This window comes from Crocodylus porosus, unplaced genomic scaffold, assembly GCF_001723895.1.
Source record: "Crocodylus porosus isolate Cpor-Errol unplaced genomic scaffold, CroPor_comp1, whole genome shotgun sequence".
NCBI classification, from domain to species: domain Eukaryota; kingdom Metazoa; phylum Chordata; order Crocodylia; family Crocodylidae; genus Crocodylus; species Crocodylus porosus.
Genome location: NW_017728937.1, coordinates 1,070,550 through 1,095,321, shown reverse-complemented (window position 1 = coordinate 1,095,321; position 24,772 = coordinate 1,070,550). Strand labels below are relative to the sequence as shown.

The window sequence follows — 24,772 nt, the reverse complement described above, 5'->3', positions numbered from 1 at the left end:
AGGTTAATCCAGGAAACTACTAGTTGGTGGTAACGAGCACTACACAGTGCCATGGACTAAAAATCAGAGCATTTCTGGCAAAGAGTCATCTGCAGATGTCAGCCCTGCAATCAGTGTAAGCGCTGAAAGCTTTAGACAAGATCTGTATTAATACAATATAAATGCTTTCACACCGAATGTTTACGTGTACCCTATCAGGAGGTCCAGTACACCCATCTAAATATCACATGTCCCCACCAGGGCATTTCATCAGACATCAGTCACTGGCACATGTTCTGTACCCACACACACACACATTACATCCGTGTGCTTATGCTTCACACATGGCTCTATCTGTACATGCACAATGGCACTCACTCCACACGCATAGGGACACATCCTCACCAGGCACACACACCACTGTACAGCTCAGTCATACTCTGTGCTTGTGCATGCATGTTCACACACACACACACACACACACACACACACACCCCTACACCTTGTTTTCCCCCCGTTCCAACCTATGTTCTCAGACAGGCCTTTCCATGTTCACGATGCATGTCTTGCTTACATGCAAACAGTGCTCCCACTTGTCACCACACAGAGATGCACGCAAAGTCATATACCCAACACAAGTGTCAGTACAGACAATGCTTCACATGCTACTGAACCCTGTGGATGTGATAAGATATCTCCTCCCCTCCCAAAAATTCTCTTATAAAAAGTCCTAGTGGAAAATCCTAGGAGTGGGCTAGAGCATGATATCCTTATGGGCATAAAGGGAGAGAAACCAGGATGGAACCAAGCTGTGGGGAGCTTTTGGGGAAGGAGAGGTGGCTGCAGGATTAGGGAGGGGATAGTCATTTCCCTCCCAGGGCAGTGGGGAGGCAGCCACTATTCAGATCCCATGGGTTGTGTCCCTTGCCCGGTGCCAAATCGCCAAATGCAGCACCAGTTCTGGATGGTGAGTGGAGGGTCCACAGTCCTGGGGGGAGACGGATAGGTCCATATCAGTCTAGCCCCCGGTCAGAGTCAGATGATGACCTCTCCTCAGCCATCTCATGCACAACATTCTCCAGAGGGGTAAGGTTGCCACTTGGACTAATCCCCATCGGCTGGATGACTTGCTGTCTGCAATTAAAAGGGGAAAACAGCAGAGCAATTTTGAAAAGTAGTTTTGATGAAGAATCACAATAATGCATTGGTCCTAGATCCACCCTTGTTACTAAGCATCTATGTCCATCCCCCAAGAGACCCATGAAGAGCTCCAGGAGGGCCTATAAAAGTATGTGTTGGAACCAGTGAGTTCTAAGCTGTCACAGCATCAGAGACCTATGGGATCTCTCAAGACCTACATGACAGCCAAGAAGAATGCTGTTTGACACCAATGAAACCGATGACCCCTGGAACAAGCTTGTTAAAAGAACAAAGGCTGGCCTGATTTTCAGAAATGCTGAGCACCCAAAACTCTTATAGAAACCTCTGAGCACTCAAGGCTTCCAGTTTCAAAGCTTTTAATGACAGCAGGAAAAAAACCCCACTGACCAAGCAATCTAATCCAAGGAAGGAACTGGCTTTGCTTCTAAAGAAACTTAGTAAAAACAGAGCTCCTGAGGCACTGAACAGTGGTGGCCCTACAGTTCCAGCAGCACCAGGAACAGCCACTCTATGCTCCTGCTGCACTGGTCTGAGTGTAGAATACCTTAGAGGCCCTGGTACCATCTTAACCAGCCAGCTGCAGTGTAATGTTAGTGGCATCAGGCTGGGTCTCTTTCTCTTTAACACACAATGGAAAAACATGTGGCACCTTCATTAACTGATAATCTGCATCTGCCCTACTGCCTTTTTCCTTTGTCTTGGGGTCTTTTGAACTCACTAGGTAAATCCTGGATTCCTGTCTACAGGGCCCATGAATAATGGATCAGCTACTGCTAGAGAAGGCTCTCCTGCAGAGAAGGAAAATCAGTGGCACTGGCTGCCATTTGTCACTGAAATACTATTTCCTACCAGCAGCTACCCAAGGGCAGTGCTGCCAGCTGCTACAGAGCTTCCAAGCTGAACTCCAGTGAGGTGACTGTACTCAGATGCACTTGGTAATGGAGAACACATCTGTGAGGTGACCTGTGGTTCTGACACTACCTCAAAAGGTGCTTGATGAAGGCTCCTAAACTCGTTCTACAGAGGTAACTGTGCGCAGAAGGGGCAATGCATAGGGGGTACACATAGGTGCACATGCACCCCCTGTGCATGGCAGTGCACCCCCTGCAAAAAAGGCATTGTCAACATTGCTGCTTGCCACCCCGTTGGCAGCACTACCACTGGCATCTGTGGGCAGTCCATGATCACCCCTGGCTGCTGCTGACACTGCCAGCAGCACCTGCAGGTGGTCGCCAACTCATGGTCAGTGCTTGCTACCCTGCACCCCCACCGCTGACAGTGCTGGCGGCACCTATGGGAGCTCCCCACTCACCGCCACCAAGCTCCTGCCACTTCCGGCACAGCCGTGCCCCCTCTAGCCACTGGGGGCATGCCCCATTCATGGTATATAGACTGGTTAATATGTCCATCTCCTATAGACCCTACCAACTATCCCTACGCTGAGCTGGCATTCTCCTCCTGAAGCCCTACAAGTAGGTATACAAGCATACGAGCTCTGATCTGGTATATCATCAGAAACCTACGGGGTCTCTCAAATCCCACTGCATCCTCATGCTATGGGAACACACACACGCACGCACGCACCTCTCTATTACCTGGACAGCTTGTCAAACATGTTAACCAGCTTCATGGCTTCATATTCCTTCTGCTCCTCAGTCATCCCTTCCATGGGGTTGGGGAGTTTCTCTTCCACACGTCCTGTCACTGGGTTAATGCTGCCCATGTTCATGAATGGGAGAAGAGAGAGAGGAGACAAACAGGCTCATTAAAAAGTGGGTTTTGCCTATAACTATGTGAAGAGTTCAATGGCAGGGGGACACTCTCTCTTAGCTGCTGACTGCTAGTGGTATCACAGGAGTACAAGTGTAGTGCACCAGGGGCTCTACCCCTGCCCCCTTTGTGTCACACCCAACTCTCTCTACAAGCAACTCCCACATCTCTAGCCACTGGGGTTGGAGTGTACCCTGCCCTACCCATTTCCATCCAAAGATTTCAATCCAAGGGGAGAAAATAAATTAAAAACTCACCACTGTGCTCCTCCCAATTTAAAGTTTTACAGAAAAAAAAAATCCATGAATATAGCCTAAAAAGGCACTGAATGGCACAGTGGAATGGACAGACCAATGGCCCAACCAAAGAAGACAAATTCTGTGTTGGTTCAGAGCTCAGCACAGACTGGGGCGTACCATGACCTCAGTGAGGAAACATAGGAATGGGTTCTCATCAGCTGAGCACAGGGACACAGCAGCTGGAGGTGGAGGCATTGCACTGGAACTCTCATTCTACAAGAACTGCTCACACCACTTACTGAAGGGTGCCTTCCCCTTTGCCCAACCTTAGCTGTACACAGAAAGAGCCTGTTTTGCTCTTGACAGCATATCCTGCTGCCAACAATAGATTTCATAGACGTTAGGGCTGGAAGGGACCTTGAAGATCAAGTCCAGCCCCCTGCCCCAGGGGCAGGAAGTCAGCTAGGGTCAAAGGATCCCAGCAAATTAAACATCCAAACATTTCTTGAATGAGTCCAAAGTAGGTGCCTGCACCACTTCTGGAGGGAGTCTATTCCAGGTCTTGGACAGTAAAGAAATTTTTCCTTATGTTCAGCCTAAAACAGTCTTGGAGGAGTTTATGACCATTGGTCCTTGTTATCCCTTGGGGTGCTCTGGTCAACAGACATTCCCCCAAATCCTGATGCATACCCCTTATGTACTTATAGGCAGCCACCAGGTCCCCCCAGAGCCTGTGCTTTTCTAGCCTGAAGAGTTTCATGGCTCTCAGCCTCTCTTCGTAAGGCCTATTAATAGGACATATATGTTGGTCTACAGCCAGGGCACATGAGCAGCTCATCCAGAGGGTGAAGACTTTCAATCTGAAGGGTGGGGAGTGGCTGTGGAGCAGGAAATTGGTAACCACTGAATCAGGCAAGCAGTAAAATGGGGTTGGGGAGGAGAAAGTAGGCAACGTGTCTTGAGGGGTTTAGGGAGATAAATAGAAAGCAAGTGAGGAAATGTACAGAATAATGAACAGAGAAAGGGTATGGGGGACAGTATAGACTGGTAACAGAAAGAAAGGGTTCTGTACTTGGGCTTAGCCTCCTTGTATTCTTCTGTATCAGTGTCTTCATCCTCAGAATATTCTCCCTCTTCCCGGCCCCCTGCCATGAGGCCTCGTGCTGCCAGGAGCCCTGCTGCATTTCCATACCCTGTGTACTTCACAAACCGTGACACTGACAAGGGAAAGAGACAGAAAACTCAGGGCATTGCTCCACCCCACTACCAGCTACCCAGCCAGAGAAAAGACTCATAGGGTCAGGAGGCAAATGAGAGAACCCTATCAAACAAACTTGATGCAGCAGCCAACATGGATGTCCACAGGACATGCCTTCACATGGAAAAGGCAGGAGGAGAAACAAAGGCTATGGCACACATCCTGCTCCCAAGCTGTGAAGCAATACATTCAACGCAAGGTCTTTATCCCCTCGAAAGTATCCCCAAAATGGCAACTGCTCTGGAATGGAAAGCAGAGGGAAAAGCAGAGACCAGTGTTATTACACAGCAACTATGCTGGTCTTGAGGTATGGAGCACCTGCTGGCAACAGGTCTGAATGATACCCACTGCCTGTGGGGCAAGGAGGACTCAACCCTTGGCAGCAGATCACCAAATCACTGGCACCACTCCTCCAGAAGCTGCATTCAAGAGATGGGAAAGCTAATCATCCTTCCCATGGTGCACTTCCCTCTGCCCTCCCATAGCCACCCACTGCCTGTTTGGCAGATTTGAAGACTAGCAAAGAATTTCCCTCAGCCAAAGAAAGCACAACATGCTGTGAGCTCTACACAGCAGCTTCTACTGGAATTTGGATCCCATTTCCAGCTACTCTGGAATTGAGAACCCAGGAGATGCCACCCAGCCCCGAGGTGTCTCCTCACTCACCACTCTCCTTGCAGAGTACAAAGAGGAACTCTGCCGCACAGTGCTTTACATCAGTGTCAATGTGAGTCATCAGGCGCACAAGCTTGTTCCGCAGCAAGTTCCCCACCTCAGGGCGGTTCTTCACATCCCGGAGAGGAGGCAGCACCTGCAAACCACAGTGAGAGGGATCAAAACAGAACAGCCTGGGGTTTTCTGCAGCATCTTGCACTAAGGTGTCTGCATGGATTCTATCAACCAATTCATTGAATAAGCGTAGGGGAAAGCAGGAACTGTGCAGACAAACAGCAGAGATTACAGGCCTCACAGACTTGGAGGTCAGAACTTATTATATAAGAGAGGGGATATCCGTTTGTAGCCTGATGGTATTCATAGAAGATCCATAGCATCTCCTCTCACCTGAGAAGACTCAGAAATTAATGTAATTTGGATTCTACCTAAGCCAGCAGGATACCTTCGCTTTGAGGAACTTCCTTGTCTGGCGGTGGGCACGGGCACTCTCAGTCAGCAGGTTCAGCACAGGGGTCAGACTTTCCTTCAGTTTATGGCCCTAGGAAAAAGAGCACAAAACAAACAGTAAGTGTAGGTAGTTCAGTTCCTAATACAGGCAGATCGCAACAGTGTAGAGCCGAATAGAAGGAGTCATGGGTTAAGAAAGATTCCAGTACTCTGCAACAGCAGCTTCCCTGCTGTGAGGCATAATGCAGTCAAAATTGACAAAGCCCCTGGAGTGACTTTGGAGAATGAAAACACAGCCACCTTGATGAGTTTTATCTCTGGCTTCAGAAGACACTTAGACCAAGCTGCTGGAAAAGAAGTTCCATGATTCTGAAGAGGAATTTGACTGTTATTTCCCCCATTTAGGCTCAAAGCCTACAAAAACTTCAGCCCTCTCTATCTAAATGAGAGCAGTGACCAATTGACTCTAAGTTAGACACTACAAAGAAACAGGTCAACTATACCAGCTAACCTTGTATCCACAAAGTTGCCCAATTCACCAACTATTACCTAGTTATAGTTCTTCCTATTCCCTGATAACCAGCCTTGCACTCAACCACCAGTTAACCAACTACCAAGCAGTCAGTGGTTACCTCCCAATACAACTATTACATCTTTATCAACAAATAAATCATCTTACCATTCCACCAACCAGTCATCTTCTAGGCAATTAACCTTTTATCAAATTGCTAAGCTACCAAGCACTCCTCAGCTTCTGTTGCAAAAATATCTGCCTCTTCCATTAGAGGAATATCTTCAAACAACTCAGGAAAATTCCAAATCAGCCATTACTTTTGCTGATGCTTTTGTGGTTTCTACATGATGCAGTTTTTATTGTTTCTCTGTTTCATTTTGCCTTTTAAAGGAGAAAGCAGCATATTTATATGTGAGGTAGAGGATCATGTCTGCCATCCATCGAGTCCAGAAGACTTTCCCCTTTGGCTTTGAACAATCTCCCCCTTACCCTGTCAAGACGTCGTTCAAGGAAATCTAGCAGGATACTGACTGCATCCATGTTGACACCCATGTACTCAAGTGAGCCTGGCCGGACCTTAGGAGTTAGTAGGACATCCAAGCACTTCAGAGGCAAGTTGCCCAACAGGTTAACTGTGTGGCTGAGTGTAAAGAAAAAAAAGAAGCAGATGATCAGGGATTTGCATTAATGCATTTTTTTTAAACTGTGCAAAGAACAGGTTCATTTGTTAATTCCTGGGGAGCCTAAGAGTAAGCTCAAAAATTATCTTTTACTGGGACATCCATGTAGACTGTAGCTATGACCACGCTAATAAGGGGAGGTACCCATCAAGGTCAAACATGACTTGACATTGGGAGGTTGCAGGCCTATTTCCAAGAAGAACTGTCTATATCCAATGCACAACAACTATTCAGGACAACAGGATAGAGTAATTTATTTAAGATCCAGACCGTGGACACCTTAATCAAGTTACTGAGCACTTACTCTGGCGAGCAGTCCCACTGACTTTAGTGGGACCACTTGTAGCCATGGCTAATGCTATCAAAATCCAACCCTTCATGTGTGCATGGCTGTTTCAGTTCTCAGCAAGAAAGATGCATAGGTTCAAGTCTCACACTTGAGACAATGCTCTTCACCTGTGAAACTCCTCTGTCCGATCTTCTCCATCAGCTGAAATCATCAGGCAGTGACGAAGGAGAGCACCCAGGTGTCTGTACAGAGCAGCATCTTCCTGGCCCCAAAACAGAAAATGACACACCTAATCATGAGAAGGAAATCTGTCTCTGCAGTCCTCAATATCACAAGGTTTGTGACTTTGTCTTTGCTGTTCTGGGACAGTCTTGCATTCCGGAACCCAGAGCAAGCCCCATCTTCATTAAATGGAGAAAGAGGAGCAATGCACTAATCATGGAAATGAACCCAGAGTTTTGCTACTGCTGCCTTAAACACTTGCTGATCCTGCTCCTACTCCATACCCTACCTTAATCTTCCTGAGTCCTCCATCACACTGTACAGCTGATACCAGGTTGGGGAGAAGCTACAGACATTCCTAAGTCAGCTGCCTGCATCTGCCATCATACTCTTTAGCTGATGCAGAAAGTGGAAAAGGCCATGTTTTACTATTTCTAAAAATGTTTTGAGTTCTCTGCTCTTCTCTAGCTCAAGGTTATAGCTCAAGTCATAGGAACATTTAAAAGACAATGAAGAGTTTCTAAATGTTCTGAAATCAAAAAGTTAACAATACATAGGACAGAGATACTAAAGATTTCAACGTGAAGGGCCCAGGGCACAGTTCTGTTGCTAGTTTAACAGGCAGGAGACTGCACCAACATTAGTGTGCAACAGAGAAAGAATGAAAACTGGGAGGTGGAAAAACCACAAATCAAACTGAATCACAGGCAGTATGAACAGCTTGAGAAATGACCACTAGGAAACTTACCTCATCCACCTCCCTCTTGCCAGAGTCAAATGTGATATTGAAGAGCACCTTGAGGATCTCCATAGCACGCTCTGTCTCCTGGCGAGGCAAGGGTGGAGGAAGGCTCCCCTCAGTAGCTACCTCATAAGGGTCCAACCACTTCACCCCTAGTGTCAACTCCAGGGTGTCTGTCATCAGGCTGATTCCCCTGAGCTCCTGGGCTAGCTGTTGCCGGATGTCTACTCTCAGGGCTGTCAGCAGGAACAGAAGACGCAGATCAAAGAACTTGACTTCATGGGGGAGTTTCTTCTCATTGTAGAGTTTAATGCGCTCAGTCAGGCCTACCACAAGTCGGGCCTCAGCTGTCAGCTCCTGTGCACGGCAGCTGCTGAAGACAATATTGCAGAGGCACTTGAGGGCCTCCAGGATGACATCCAGATCTGGGATCTCCCGAATGACCTCCTCCGAGTAGTCAATACCAGCATGTCTGGCCAGGGTCTTCAGGCCTTCCCTGGTAGTGAAGGGGTCAAGGCAGTGTTTGTCCCGGGAGAGGATGCGGATGCTTTCCAAACATGTGACTTGGCAAGCTGGCTGGAGCTCCCTCTCCAAGAACTTGATCAGCAGCTGTGCCAGTTTCTGTGGAGTGAAAAGGGAAACATGAAAATACAGCAAATGATGCTTAGAAGTGCTGGCATTTCAACTGCTCCCAAATGTTGGCATCACATAATGCACTGTGCTGAGCCAGAGATGGCCCTGCCACAAAGACTCAGATTCCAATGTGATTTTCCAAAGTTCAGGGTCATTTGGCACCACCTTTTGCAATTGGACCAATTTTGAGCAATGAAATATGGGAGGAGGTAATGGGTGCCTCAAAGTCATGGGGAAGAAGAATGTTCTAAAGATGCAGGAAATAGGCTGAACAATCTACGGGATGCATAATACAACAATAAGGGATGGGAGAAGGATCTAGCCTGGTAGAAAAGCAAATGGGACACTGTTGCGAAGATTAAAGACCTTAAGCATTTAGACACAGCAGAAATCACCACTTCACACCAACAACAGGAAGAGTCACTGACCCAGACTGATCAGGGGTGTACAATAACATATTTTCAGTGATAGCAATGTTACACCCACTGAAAAACGACTTCATTGTGGATTAATGACATCTTGCATAACTGTAAATAACTGAACATAAAAAAAATAATACATCACACAGCCCCGCAAAGTCATTTTCAATTACAGCCAAATCTGGTTAAGTCATCAGTCCAAGAAGACTTGTAATGATGACTAATTATCCATGAGTGACCAATTTTTCATTAATTAGTCAATCTTCAACTTTTTATGAGACATTTTTCAGGCTATATTAAGACACAATACAGAATGATTTTGACACCTGTAACTGAAGTAAAATGTATTTAAAGAAATTCGAAGGGCAGACTGTACACACTGGATTACTTAATGACAGTAATATTAGGCAAAACCATTAATCCTTGTAGACCTTGATGTACACTTGAGAGGTCACCAGGACCTTTGAGACATGCCTAGGCAGAAGAATGGAGGCTGCCCAGAACTTCCATCCTCTCTTTAGACCACTGAGACAGTATGCAAAGGCCAGACCAAGTCCAGACATTTGGTGCCTTGATGACTGCAGCTATATATGCATCCAGGAATCGAACATGGTTCTCTCAGATGACAGACAAGGATTCTATCACTCATGCACAATGGCAGGTACTCTATGAGAACAGATGTTGTTAATGTACAATTTCCTACTACAAAAATTTGGCACACTCACTATATAAGAATTACATGATTATGAAGGAGTAAAACAAATCTGCCAAAGATTATTTCTTTGTTCATTTACATGCATTTAATCAAAATAAAAAACAATTATGCAAAATGGCTGATTGTCTATGTTTTGTGGGCTATGAAAAGCTGGGGTGCATCTAATGCTTAGTAAACATCAGCTGGCTTGATGAGTGCTATGGAGGGCAGAGGTTGGTACCAAATTAATTATCAAGAACAAATTCCATTTTGATTTAGTATGTATGTACATCTGGAAATTACTTTAACAGATAATAAGTTAGCCAAAGCATTTTGTGTACATATCAATGGGACTCCAGCAAGCATTCCATACACTGATTAATAAGAACATAGTGATGCATTATTCTCGTGTCTAATAAATTAGTTTTTACTATACATATGATGGCACTAACCATTGTTTTGTACATCCCATGCAAGTAATCATGCCATGGTAATATAAGACCTTTCTATAGGTCCCAGGCCTTAAGTCAGTGTTTAGAAGTGAGGGTGAAATGGCCATTTATCACAGCTATGTCTTTGGAGACAACAAAACATAAAATCAATGAGGTCTTGTAATTCCCAGGCCTTTCTAGGCATGATCCAAAATGAACTAAATGAGGAGGATTCCTTGAAGACATAACTATTACAAACATTTTATAAAAGTTATATTGTAATACCCAAGCTCTGCAGTTAAACTCCTTCAGCCACCCAAGAAGGAGGATCTGTTGACATTACAGTACAATCCAGTTTCTTGAAGTACTGGAGTGATCAATAAGTTTTATGCAAGGCAAGGATTTTTGGGGAGTGATATCTTTTATTGGACCAACTATCACCCAAAGAAATTCTTGCCTCTCCCATAATTCCTGGCTACAGCATCACTTTAACATTACAATCATTTTTAATAGTATAAAAAACACTTAGCATAAAAACACATGTAAGGGCACTATGTATAGCAAGCAGAAGCTCCACAAAGGCACAGTGGCTCACTCTACTAAAGTCTCTATTGGATTCTAATCTCATTTTGACCTTTTGTAAGGGAGACAGGTGTGCTGACAGGCCTGCTTTGTCCCATCAAGTTTTTTTTTTCGAATGCTCTTTGCATTTAGGATTCTTTAGCCTTTACCGCTACAAAACCCAAGGCCATCTACCATATTTCTTACAGTATCCTTCTTGAAAATCTACTGGAGCACTTTTAAGTTAAATACACAGACTTTTCCAATGGCCAAGGGAGCATAATCATTTCTTACAAAAGGACATTTTTTCACTGCAGATGAAGACTTAAGTGTGGGTAGGTAGATGAAGGATATTTCCTAGCTACATGGATGGTAGTCTTTGTGTTTTCTGTGGTTATCTTACCATGTTTCTGATACCGCAGGCTATTCACATCCAGCATAACTTCACTGAGTTCAGCAGAGTTAAAGGGGAGGTGAATTTGTTCTTGTGTGTTGGGTACAGGCAGTATAGGGTATGTCTGTTTTGAGGATGCTTGTGTGTAGCCATGTTTAAGTGCATGCACATAATAAGCCGTTGCCTATCTACAGGGCTGGTGATAGGAGTGTAGTTGTTCATTATGGGTTCAAACCCAGAGAAGGTGTTGCAGGCAACGAGACAGGGGCTTTCTACTCCAGTGTCCACAGTAGGAGACAGTATAAAACAGTGATTGCCTCAAATTATCAGGAATTGTAGAAAGCTCATCAAGTAGTGTTGAGGAGTAACAGAGCCTGCACCCTAGCAGAGATGAGATCATGTTAAACAGTATTCTGCCTCTAGACAAGGAATGGGCACCACTGACAAGACACTGAAGAACCACTCCAGACACCCTGTCACTGGCTGGATCTTATACATCCCTGATGGATGCCTGAAGAGTTTGTGTCTTTTTTGTACTTCAGCACCACTTGCATGTCTAGCCATACTGATAATGCCTCATTAAAGAGAAACAAAGGTCAGGCTGTTTCCATGCACGGCCAGGTACTTGGTGAGCATGTCCATCTGCACACATCCATACATTATGTTTGCTTAGGTGGCAGGAATGTCTCCCTTTAGGTGAATGCATCTCTCTTGCAAAGTGAGGCAGGTATTATAGATGTGAAAGGATCAAAGTACCACTGATTATAGGGTTTACTGTAGCTCAGTGTAATTGGCTTAGCTTGGCCTCATCATGGATAGTTCATCATAATAAGGAGCCAAGAACAGGAACAAGAGAACTGTTAATTTAATTCCTTAGCAAGAGCCTTGCTGCTCACAAGCAGCTTAATATAAAACAGTAAGTTTTCTCATCCTTACCTTTTATATAGAGAGGGAAACTAAGGCACAGAAATTACAGTTGAGGACTCTGAGCACCTCAGATGCCCACCCTGAGACACTAAGAGTCCTGACTTTCAGTTCTCTATTGCCTAAGGAAATGCAGGGACATGGCAGGTGTCTCAATGAGGCTCCCCAAATCAGTGCTGTTTCTGAAATTGTTGGTCCAAGTGACAGGCCTGAGTTCACACACAAAATCAGAGGCAGAGCACATAGCTCAGATCTCCCACGTCCCAGTCCAGTGCTTTAATCTGAAACTTGGTCTGGCTCACAAAGCAAAGCATTTTCTACCAGCTCATACTTTGCAGCAGTCCATGTCACAGATTCAGAATAATTTAACATGCACTGGGAGAATTCTCAAGTTCTTTTAAATGTTCTTCATGGGATGAGAGTTACCACATAACATATCCTGGGTACAAATCTCCACCACCACTGAACCCAAAGGAAACAGGTGCACTTTGTTACATGGTAACAGCCAGTTTTACTAAAAGATCATATAATGACAGGTAAATTCCAGCAATCAGCACCCAGACCTACTTCCTAACCTAGTACTGCTCCACATGTGACCCAGTGGAAAATCATTATCTTTTTTCTTTGGCTAGGGACAGACATTCAAAAAGCCTGAGCCTGAATTGATTCAGTCTTTGCAGGTTAGTCTAACCTGGCTAGGCTGATCCAGTTTGTAACCATACAGACATCCCCTCTGGACTGAAGAAATGTGGGCATATGCAACAGCGGCTCAGGCTAGAAGCCGGGGGCACTACAGCAGCCCTCCCTTCCCTTCCTCAGTGCTAAACTGAGGGGGGGCGTGGCCAGGCTCTGGCAGGACACTCTGATTAGAGAGGGGTTCCCCCCCACCCAACCAGTGGGAGCCAGCACGGAGTTGAAAACAGAGCAGTGAGTTACACAGCAGTGAGTTACACAGGGAATTGTTACCATTTATGTGCGCATCAAACAAAACAAAAGCCTCTCTCATTAGTTCAAGCTCTTCTTAAACAACTTTTTCCAAGGAAGGAATGGAGGAACATTACCAACTACCTGTTGATTAGCTCCCAAAAGCCCTAAGCTGTCCTGTCTGCCTTACACAAACACCTCTCAGCATTAGCTAGTATACCACATACTGGCTACAGTCCATGCTGTGGGACTGGGGAATCCCTGCTTGAGCAGGGAGTGGTGAGGGGAGGTGGAGCAAAGGGAAGCCAGGCGTATGCTGCTGTGCCCGTCATCTCTGCCAGAGTTCCAGCAGAGAGCCCCACTCAGGGCTGCAAAACATCTGGGATGCTGGGGGACTCTGGTTTAAGTAAACCAGGAAGGGGTCTGGGACAGACATTGCATAAACTGGTTTGACTCAGATCAGTTAAGTCTGACACTACATTCAACCAGGTTTATCTCAAACTGGTTTCATCCATTTTCAAACTGGTTTATGTACACTGAACATCTGTTCTGTTACAGGTTTAAACCAGTTTCTGATCACTTAAACCAATTTGTGTGTAATGTCTGTCCCTAGCCTTTGGGTTTTATCATCACCGGGCCTAACTACATGAGCTACTCTGCATTCAAGCACCCCTGAATGACCACAGAAAGAAATGAAGGACATACCTTCCTCTCCTCCTGCTCATGATCTTCAAATGTGAAGCACTGAGACTTCTGTGAAAGCAAAGCAGAAATGATCAGTCTCAAGAGGCAAGCAAACTGAGAAAAGAAACTTACTCTACAGTTTATAAGGAATGCTTCAAAGAAAGTAAATGGGCTCCCTTTACTCAGCCAGCTGCATGAAAGCTAGGGCATAGTCATTCAACAGAAAGGCAGTAGGTTTGGAAATGAATTAGAACTACAACAATTCCATCTCACAAAAGAAAAGGCAACCTGTGGAACTCCAAGATGCAGGAAAACAGTAAAGCAATGTGCAATAGACAGTTTTGAAACAGTCTATTTATGTGAGCTGATAAAACATAAGCAACTGAAGTCACTAAGAAACCAGGCAAAATGTTAATGGACAAAAATCAGGCCTTGGGTTGTAGGAGTGCTTATGAAGTTTTCTTAATGTGGTACAGAACAGTTGATTTTAGATGCACTATAGAGGCTTTCACTTCCCTCTAAAATATCAAAAGGGGAGATACTAAGGAGCACAAGATCATTGGCAAGGTTGGTTAACAGAGTATTTCAGGACAGTAGCTCCCTGGCTCTGGATGCATATTTGGCAGAAAATAATTCTGCTAGTACTGCAAATCAAATTTGTGGTACTGCAAAACCAATTTAGCTGGGGTTATCTAAGGTCAAAGATTTATTGTATAGGAATTCTATGATGGAGATCTTCACCCAACAAAACGAGATTAACAACAAAACGAGAGCAAGGATCACTTAACTGGTAATAGCATCTCTTATGGTTTCAATAAGGGCCGAATCTGGAGGCCACTGAAATCAAAGGAAAGACTACTACTTACTTGAATGCATATCCACCCCCCACATTTGTCTTACATTCTTGAGCACTACTTACACCCAGAGGGTGTCCCCCAAGCTTTGCGCTGCTTCATTCTTCCCAATCCCCTTCCTGCTCCAGGTCCCCTAAATTACCTCCATTCTGTGCAACTTCCTTCCTTTTAATTTTAGATGCAAGCCTTGTTATCTCCCATTTCTCTCTGTTCTAGCACAAGCTTCATTCTGGTCCTCATTCTCTTCTTCTGTCTAAGCTATTCAGCAATTTAAAAGTAGGAATCTTTGTCTTCATCAGCTCCTAGGGTTGCTCTAGTTTTCTATCATTAACAAGGTTGATTTCCCTCACTGCATGCTCTTTCTTTCTTTTAGGTCACTCCTCTGTAAATAAGACCTTTAAAAATAACTCGTATCCTCCACAGGCACTAAAGATCCCTGGGCAATCTTGATCTCTGGGTGATTCCATGGCTTAGCCTCATAACGTCTGCTGTATAATGAGTAAATCCCTGGGCTTGCGGCTCAGAGAAATCTACAAGCTCCTTGTTTTAATGGCTACCCTATAACACGGAATTCGTAGGCACAGAAGCCTCATTTTGTTGACCCTATAAGGCATAGATATGTCCACACATTACTGGACGTGATGCAGGAAACTCTGGTGAAATTCTACAGTCTGTGTTATAGAGGAAGTCAGGCTAGATCAGTGGTTCTCAACTTTTTTAGACTCAAGGCACCCCTCCATAACTTTTGTGAACTGAGCGGAACCCCATTTGAAAACCAAATGTATTTATTACATTACTACAGGGGCCAGGCAGTTGTTGGGGGGGAAGCAGTCAAGTAGGGAGAAGCCTAAACCTGTGCTTGTCTACTTATTTTACACATTGGGACACCCTCCAAAAAAATCCTGTGGCCCCCAGGATGCAACCAACACCCTGGTTGAGAATTAGTGGGCTAGATTATCAAAACAGTCACTTCTATACTTTAAAAAAAGGAATGAATATATGAAACAAGTAACAGCTTGTGGAAAGAAGAGACTTGTAGGGAGGGGAGAGCTCACATGAAAGCTTGTTGTCAGTTTTTCAGATGACTTCATTTTTTTCCAAAAGCTTATCACAATACTATTATAACCCCCATCACCGTAATATACCCATGTACTTTCCTGAACACAGAAACAACAATAAAAACTCTAACTTCTTTCCTGTAGGAAAAACAGCTTGATTTGTTTATAGGTGCTTGGTTAGTTTGCTTGTATGTGGGGGATGTGTTAAGTGTCTATTGGCTTGTCTAAACCAGTGAAATTTTATATCACAAGTAAATGGCTGAATTATCAACAGAAAGGGTTGTTTCTAGTCCTACTCCTGGTTTATTAATTCCTATGGCCTATATAAGCACTCAGAAATGCGAGTGATTATTTCTGTGAAAAAACAAGACAGTTCCTCATGGAGAGAGATGCCCCACTCTGGAGCTGAGTGGTGGCCAGCCAAGCCTTTAAAAGAATCTCATAGTCCAGAAAAGTTCTCTGGGGCACAGCTTTAGGTTGATCTTGAAGGAGAGAGGTATGTTCCTTTTGTCTTTGCAGTAGTGGTAATACAAATTCCCTATATCAGGGTCAGCCTGTATTCAGATTAGTTTCTACCATGAATACTTGATTTTTGTTTCTGCTTTCAGCACTAGCTTGTACAGTTGTAGATCAAGGAGTTCTTAGTGTTTCTGTGGTTCTTTTTTGCCTCCATTAACCATGACTTTCTATGAGTAAGCAACCAGTTCAAGAGTTTTCTAAGTTGGCTACAAGGCATACCAGAAGATAGACAGTCTTCAGTTTTGTCCATTTTTTCTGTAAAAAGAGCAATCCTAAGGTAAAAAGCTGCCACATATGAAGGATCACATCCCCAAAGTGAGAAGGCAAGAAGGATATCCTACACTTAAAACAGAAGATTCCTTGCCAGGTGTGTGAAGCACTTGGCTTTTGATCTTAACAGTACTCTTGAGACAGATACCAATCATTTAGGATTTTATACACACTTTTGCATTTTCAGTATTCTAGTAATCAACCTTCATCCCTCTCCTTGGAGAGTTTCCATAATCAGCTCCACAGCCGACATTCTTATAGCTTTCTCCATCTGCTCTGGATCCCTTAATATAGCTGGTAAGGTATGCTTTTACATCATAAGCTTTCTTGAGCAGAAGAAAAGCTAACATCCTACACCTCACTTGCTTCTTCATTCAAAAGATTGACTCTAACTGCACCCTGGGATCTGCTTAGTCTTCAAACGTTGCACTTCTTGATTAACTGTTCTCTGCATGGATCTAGCTTGTTATTAAATCTGGCATGTTTGGCATCTTCCATCATTAAAGTCCTGACAGAATATACAGAGAAGGGACATTAGGTACCTTGCTGTCAAGTTCCCCATTGTTTCTTTTATCTACCTATTGTCTTTTATTGATTTGAAAACTTTTGTGATTTATTCAGCTTCTTCTTTTCAAAGCATTTTAATGCTCAGTTAACTCCTTCACTCTAACACTTCTGCAGGAGACCACATGCAGAAGCATTCTTAAGTACTACGTTTGCAACAAAACATCAGCATTTCATTGATGTACCAGGCCTGCAGTTTGTACAGTGTCACTGGGGGTGCATTTCACTCAGGTACAGTTGGCACTATCAAAGCAGTTCATTTCATTCTATGATCTTTCAACACTTCCTTGACTTACGTGTTCTCTCTTGTGTATCTTTCCCTCCTTACCTTAGTTTACTTTGTACTTTCTTTGAGCAGAAATCACACAGTTTTCACTGTTAGCAGAGTAGCAGGCTCACAAAACTCTTCCAGTCCCTTTCCATCACTTCCAAGTTTTTCTTCTCTTCCATTTGAGCCTTATCAGTTAAACCTGACTTTCCTTTCTCTTCCACATTTGTCTTTGTCTTCCAGCACAATCCATTTAACATTATTGACACAGCTAACTTGAATTATATGCATGTTGCTTTAAGACAAGCCTAGAAATGCAGGCCTGGAAGGGACTGTAAAAGATCATCTAATCCATCTGTTGGTATGAGACATGACCAAGTATATCTAGATCACCCCTAAAAGATATTTATCTAATCCATTCCTAAAAACCTCCAGTAAAAGGAATCCCCATAACTTCCCCAAAGAACCCTTTCCAGTGTTTCATCACTCAAGCAGATTTTTTTCCTAATATCCAACCTAAATCATCTTTGCTGCAAATTAAGCAAAAATTGATGCAGAAAATTGATCAATTTCTGCATAAGAGGGATGGTGATCACCATCAGTTTTACAACAACCTTCTAAGTACCGGAACACCATTACCCTGTAAGTAATTTTTCCCTTTGATGTATTCCCATTTCCATGTCTCGAGTCAGATCTGCTATGGTACTCAAAGCAAAAATAAATAAATAAAAATCAAGAAATTCTGTTTTGTTCTTTCAAGTTCATGTATCCATAAAGTGCACAACAAGCCATTTGTCTGTGTTTATTTTTAAACCTTGTCAGGCTGGGACACAGGGATGGATCCTTAGTTGTGCTGAGAAAGGGGTTGACAGTGGTAGATTTCCATCTCATGCCCTGCCCCTGGAGACCACAGAGGACTGCTTTGGTGTGCAACACAAAGCTAGTACAGCATCAGAACTGCTCATGGAGCTGTTCCATCAGTCTAAAATTTCAGACAGACTTCCCTCTCCTCCCCAACGTTTGTTGGACCAGGATGGCTTAGATTTCTCCCTGCTGGTCAAAGACTCCACTCAAAGACTCCAAAAAGTACAAAACAGGTGAAGAAACAGCCAAGAATCTGGACACAACTTTCACTGGTCTGTAAAGGACCATGAGCTGGGGTGGGACGGCAGAGCAATAACGATATCTCACTACAGTTACCAAGGCACGAATTCAAGCCTTACTGAAGGCTGCCCTCAGTTGACCTAGCTGTAAATGGATACCTGGTTATTCAGGCTGGGGAGTCAAAGGCATCAGGACAGGATACTAGACACTCACTCCCTTGTTTGGCACTGACTATAGCAATGAGAATACCGTAGGGCTCAGAATGAGCCTTTCATTTATGAAAGGGCCACATAAAGTTACAGTGATGCATAAACAACAAGTAATATTATTAATTGAATATTATCTTTGGGTTTGCTCCTTTTGCTTGTGATATGAGCATGTATATAGATTTAATTTTCAAACTCTGGGCAAGTCATTTTAGCCAGCTACTGTTATGTGACACATTCCTAGATACAGCTCTTCAGCCAGCTAACTTATTTTTTAAAACTATAACAGCGTAGCCATGAAGTAGCTATTCATGATAATCCAGCTATGTTGTCCAACCTATCTGTGCCCAGTTATGGCCCAAATCTACATATTTTTCATACAGTTAGTACTCACTATCTACTCTTTCAGTCCAACCTGTCACTAATCTGTCTAGGGTCCTCCTAAGCATGATATCTGAGAGTATGTCAGTTATTCAACACATATTCTTTAAACATAACTGATCAGCATACGTAAATACATTCGCACTGCATAGCAGCTTGCAGTGTATATTTACTACCTTATTTTGTGACACTGATCATTTTAATTGCACAGCTACAGTCAGGATGAACCAAATAACTCACTCTCACTTTCATAATGAGCTTTGGGTGGAAAGCATAAAAAGAAAAGTTTTCATCTTCTCTTTAGCACATTTTACATAGTCACTCAAATATAGAGACCCAAACTCCAAGGTCCTCAATTCAGATTTTGCTTAGCCATTTTTCAGAGACCTTCTGAAATCAGTGGCAGCATTATCTGAGTCAGGAATGACTGAAAACTGAGGAGGGATCACAGGATTCACCCCACTACTCACTGCAGTAGATAGATGATCAGAATCATAAGCCTGCATCCAAAGCATAACACTTCTAATCTGATCCTTTTTTTCAAAAGAATGAAACAATTTCCACACCTCAGGAAGAGGCATCTTCAAAAGGATGACCTAGAAATATGTATCTACTCCATTCACCAAACACTAAGGCACTTACTATCCTAGATTACTAACACAGGTGCAGGTTGCAGTAACACCTGCGCAGGTAACTGAAAACAAACCACAGTGCCAAACTGTGGCTGTACTACCTGTAAGTGTCCAAGGGGTAGAGGATGCAATGAGCCCTCCCTCAGTCCCCACTACTGTTGCCCTACTGCATCAGACCAATGATCCATTTACTCAGGTACCCTGCTTCCAACAGTGGTCCACTGCAGAAGCTCCCAAGGATGATGTATAATTGCCCATTTTATATTCATGCCCATGGTGGGGGTTTTCTTTCCAAGCCCAGGCAGTTAGTAAATTGATTTATGCTCCAAAGGATGAGGATTTCAAGTTTTCAATGTGGATTTCAATATTTTAGCCTACCTAATGAAATTCATTAATCATGCATGCAAATAAATGTCTAATCCTTTTTTAATTCTACTCAGCCACCTTGTCTCAATGCTATCTTATGGCAATGAGTTCCACTAGTTCATTATGCATTACTTCCTTCTAAAATGTTTCAAATGTGTTCTCCTTTAATTTCTTGGCTCACCAATTCATACATTTTAAGTCCAAACATAACTATTACAATAATTTACTCTCCCCTTCTGCATAAAAAAAAGCCATAAATTATTATCCTTTGCACTTCCTTTCATTGTTTTTGACCAATGCTACATTGCATCAAAGATTTTATTGAGCTGTTCATAAATACTGCATAGGGATTCCCCCTCCCCACCACCTGATGACAGTTCATTTAGAACATATTATCAAGGTCTAAATAGTTCAATTTGTTCTTTCCAATGTACATATTCTTGTACCAGACTACAATGAAATTTTTGGCTTCCATATTACTTTATTACCTAGCTTTAGGTCTGATCCTGTGCTCACTGAAGTCGATGATAGTCTTTCTACTGATTTCAAAGAGCTTTAGAGCATGCCTTTTGGTAGGTCCTTTAAGAAGTCCTGATGATCTTTGGCAGTCTTGACTTCCTCAAATAATTCTGTGTCATATACAAATTATGCCTTCTCCAGAAACTTTGAAAAATATGAAACTCCAACAGTGCTATTATGGATTTCTCGGGTATCTTAACATTAAGTTCCTTCCATGCTAAAAATGCCCAATTGTTACCTGAAAATAATAGGTCTGGAGCATGTTTCCTCGCCATCAATTGCTATGGTAAAGACCAATACAAAGAAACGGTTTCACTGTTCTGCAATATCTTATCCTCACTGATCATTCCATTTTCTCCCTGATACTCTTAACAGGTTTCTTATGGTTGATATACCTACCAAGGTCTTGGTGGCTTTTTTTATATCTCTATCTGCTCTTCAAATTTCTTCTTTGTTCTCCTACTTTCTCCTTCATGTTTTGTCTGCCAGGGTTTCTGCTACTGCTGCTGTAAGTCATTCTTTAAGAGGATCTACTGTTTCTTAGGTAAGATTTCTACCCATGTAGAACTGCTTGATTGGAACAGATGTGGTACCCACATTTTTTTCCTGGTAAATGACACTTTTGCAACAATATTTGCAGCTTTCTCTGCTCATTTTCCACCTACTTAGGAGTGGTGCAGAATGAGTCATGTAGATCTGCAGGGCCAAATGTCTCTCTGGTGTAACTTCCTTGAAGCAAGTTTCGCTGCACTTGTACAGATTATCTATCTGGGCACAACTATACATGTTTTTGAAGGTGACGGTATACTCATGAAATATTTTGAACTGTTTTTAGCCCAGCAGTGAAAATCTCTCATTCCTAACAGGTTGCTCCTTTTGCATCCTATTTTAGATTTTTCTTATGATCACCTTTCAGAACATGCATATTTGGCAAATCCCCATGGGGTTTTTGCTCCTTAATTGAAAGCCATAACCACTCAACTTCATCCATCACTCGTCCTCAGGCCTTCAAACCTTCCTTCATTATTCAGCTCCCACATTGGCACTCAGTTTTCTAGCATGGGCCCTAGATGTGAAAATCCCCTACAGAGGCTTTGCTTCCAGTACACAAGGAAAGCAGGGAAGAGATGTTTACTAGATGCTCATTATCAAACCTTACTTGCAAGATCTGCTGGAAAGAAAAAGGAAAGATCAACCAGACAAGCAACACAGACAAATGCAAGTAGATGAGGCAGATAACACAGAAAGCTGAAAGTGTATACACCTCTGATTTAGTCTATAAAGTGCAGATCTACCCTGCCTTGTGCCTGACAGAGATCCCAGAACATAGATCCTCTTACCAACCTGCTTATAAATAGGGAAAGGTGACATCAAGCAGCAGCTTGCCACACTCACTCACCTCCTGATTGTAGATCTGCAGCACCTTGAGGACTGTGTCTTGCTCCCCGCTTTCCACAGTCACTACCATAGTCCTGAGCTCCATTGCTCCAGCAGCTTAGATATAGATCTGAGGCGAGACAGGGAGGGGCTTTGCTATGTTGCTGGATAATTACAGATGCAGGGGGACCCTGCCACTCAGACAGCTGGGGGGGAAGAAAAGAAAACCAAGTGCGATTGCTTACTCTGTTATACCTAAAAAGCAAAGCAGATGGACATCCCCAGTAAAATCAGCCACCCGCTTCCTCTTTCTCTCTCTCTCCCCCTCCCTTTAATCCTCTTCCTTCTCTCTTTGCCTTTCAGTGTTTAATATATGCCCTCCCACTAAATCACTTAGGAAACCTCCCTCACCCCCAGCCTGAGGATTAACACAGAACAGAACTACAGCTCCCTGAACTAGCCCTCCTCCTCCACCGACTGTCCTGATTTCTCATACTGCACAGAGGAACCCCCCCCCCCCCCCAAACCACACACACAGAAACATCCCTGGGGAGTAACATCGATAGACAAGCTCCATCCCGACTGGATTAAGGTGGAGCAGTTTTTTAAAGGTGGCATGAAAGAGTTCCTCAGCAGTTTCTTAAAAAAGAAATCCAGCCTGGTATATTTGGGGCCTGCAAAAGGCTATGTAATTAGGGAAGTTGGAGGACATGCTGAACAAACTACACAAGTGTGTGTCTTCATGATACAGGAGGAAATAGGTTTACACCATCCCAAAAGCCAAGTGATCTGTTGTAAACCACTAGACACACATTTATGTTTAAAGGCTAGGCATGAGTTTAAAGTGTCTATAAAGCACCACGTAGGCTTACAGTGCTGAAGCTGTGACTTTAAATAATAATAAGGGGTCACATCATAAATCACAGTATGATTCCACACATTTGTGAAAGCACAAAGGTTTAAGATTCTATAGCTATGTGACAAATTTTGCAATAGTACTGAAGACAGGTAGTGTAAAATGACACAAGGCCCCAATCCTAGACTCCAAAGGGAGCTGCTTACTACAGAATCAAACGTCTACATCTATCCCTACACTGCCACAGAAAGTCATGACTGCAACATGCACAGAAATACCCAGACTGGCTTTGATCTAGATAGCGTAGGTACTGACAGCAGCAATGTTGCCAGAGCAGAAGCGTCAGCTTGGTCCATATAAACCCACCCAGAGACTTGGGTAATCAGTGGTTGACACATGTGCCAGTAACTTCACTGCTCTCATTCTCTAGGCTAGCTAGATTAAAACCGACTCAAATGTGTCTACATAGTCACAATGCACAATGTAGACACCACAAAGCAGTGGTTCTCAAACTTTTTTTTTCGCAGACCACTTGAAAATTGCTGAGGGTCTCAGTGGACCACTTGATCTCCGTTGTCAGAAAAAATAAATCAAGTGAAGGGCGAAATACAGATATTTTTGATTGTTCTGCAACCCTTTCTGTGGACCACCTGAATGGAGCTCGCAGACCAGTGGTGGTCCACGGACCAGTTTGAGAACCTCTGCCATATGGTTTGTGCCATGACTACAAAGTTACCGCAGTTAAAGTCAGTGTGTCAGTTTAATGCACACTGAGCATGTCTACACATTCATTAATGCACTTTTCCTGCTGCGCATTAAATTTAGTACCTCAAATTTGAGATCCTAAATAAATGTGCATTAGGCTACCCTAATGTGCAGTAGTGAAAGTGCATGCTTTTTTAGCGATGTTTAAAGCACGCTAGCCTATTTTTACTTTGCATTCGCATATTAGCATGGTTTTTATGAGACGTTTTAATTCACAGTAAAATAGGCTACTGTTCATTAAAGTGCACCTGTAGATGCGCCCACTCTGACATCTCATTGCTCCACATAGAATTATTTGGGAAGAAAAACAGGAACACAATGCCCACATATGCACACAATGAACTAAGAGATTTCATAGTGGCATAGACATTAAAGATGGAACAGACAGCTCCTTCCTTTAGGACCAGCACAGGATTTATCCCTAACACAGTCCTCTCCAGCATGTTGCTCAGTCCAATGTCACATAACAATGCAGGAGATGGACTATAATAACCACTGACCTCAATCTTTGCAATTTTTATTCTGCTTGTTTAAGCTCCCCCCCTCCTCCTCTTTATTGCCATTCTTTCCTCAGGGTTCAAACCCCTAAGAAAACAGAACTATTTGGTACCTTTAGTCCCCTAAGAAAACAGGAGGAGGCTTAGTTTCCTGCTCCTCCTTTTGACCAGCATCCTACTGAGATTCACTCATGTGCTTAGCTTTACATCTGGGAGCAATCCCATTGAGAGAAACTGAAAATACTCCTGGTAGCAAAGCTCCTCTGAGGAAGCCTTTGTGGGATCACAGCATTAGTGAATGATTATATAGATGTGGCTTTCTATTTTCCTGTGAAGCAAGTACTTGATGATCGCTCGAAAAAAGGGACAAAATGGAGACGATTTCAGGCAAGCAAGGACCCTGCAGAGAGAATCTACATGGAAGTGTGGCAAAGGCTGCAACAAACTGCTGTATTTTAAGGCCACCTCTGCTGGGATTTTAAGGGGCCAAGTGGACAGAGATGTGTAGCTGCCATGAGTCATCCAAGGGAGAAAAGACAAGCGAGTTACCTTCTCTTTAGCTGTGCTGGCTCAGGTTTCCTGCTTCATTTCCTGGACGCTGCTGCTGCCCCTACCCTCCCCAGCTCTCAGCCAGAGGAGGCAGGGAGCAGTGGCTGGAAGCTGGGGGGAGACCCAGGCAAAGGGAAGAGCTGCCTTACCTGGAGGCTTGGGGTTGTGGGACGGGGCAGAGATCACCCACCAGCCTGCCAGCCATGTAAGTGATCAGGAGCCTTGTCAGGGGTTTAGGCTGTTCCCCGCCCCGCACTATGAGCAAGAGGAATACAAAAAAACATGAGCACTCTGCAAAATGCAAGGGGCGGATCCTCCTGCCTGCCAGGGGAGGGCTGGTCTCAGTG

At 43.6% G+C, this 24,772-nt stretch overlaps 1 protein-coding gene across 3 annotated transcripts; it reads right to left on the bottom strand.

The window, feature by feature from the left end:
• Nucleotides 1–490: 490 nt before the first annotated feature.
• RIC8A (RIC8 guanine nucleotide exchange factor A) lies at nucleotides 491–24,705 on the bottom strand. 3 transcript variants are annotated; one of them, XM_019547227.1, is made up of 11 exons: nucleotides 24,426–24,705; nucleotides 21,781–21,964; nucleotides 13,662–13,709; nucleotides 7,983–8,597; nucleotides 7,180–7,280; nucleotides 6,533–6,683; nucleotides 5,525–5,620; nucleotides 5,074–5,218; nucleotides 4,222–4,366; nucleotides 2,736–2,855; nucleotides 491–1,113 (listed from the first exon to the last, which is right to left on the bottom strand). In XM_019547227.1, exons 2-11 carry the CDS (start codon nucleotides 21,862–21,864, stop codon nucleotides 993–995), a joined length of 1,626 nt encoding a protein of 541 aa, XP_019402772.1. In that variant the 5' UTR covers nucleotides 21,865–21,964; nucleotides 24,426–24,705; the 3' UTR covers nucleotides 491–992. The 3 variants fall into 3 exon arrangements, with proteins under 3 accessions (XP_019402772.1, XP_019402774.1, XP_019402773.1); XM_019547229.1 differs by having other exon boundaries at nucleotides 7,180–7,274; nucleotides 24,426–24,704; XM_019547228.1 differs by lacking the exon at nucleotides 24,426–24,705 and adding an exon at nucleotides 22,170–22,247.
• Nucleotides 24,706–24,772: the final 67 nt, after the last annotated feature.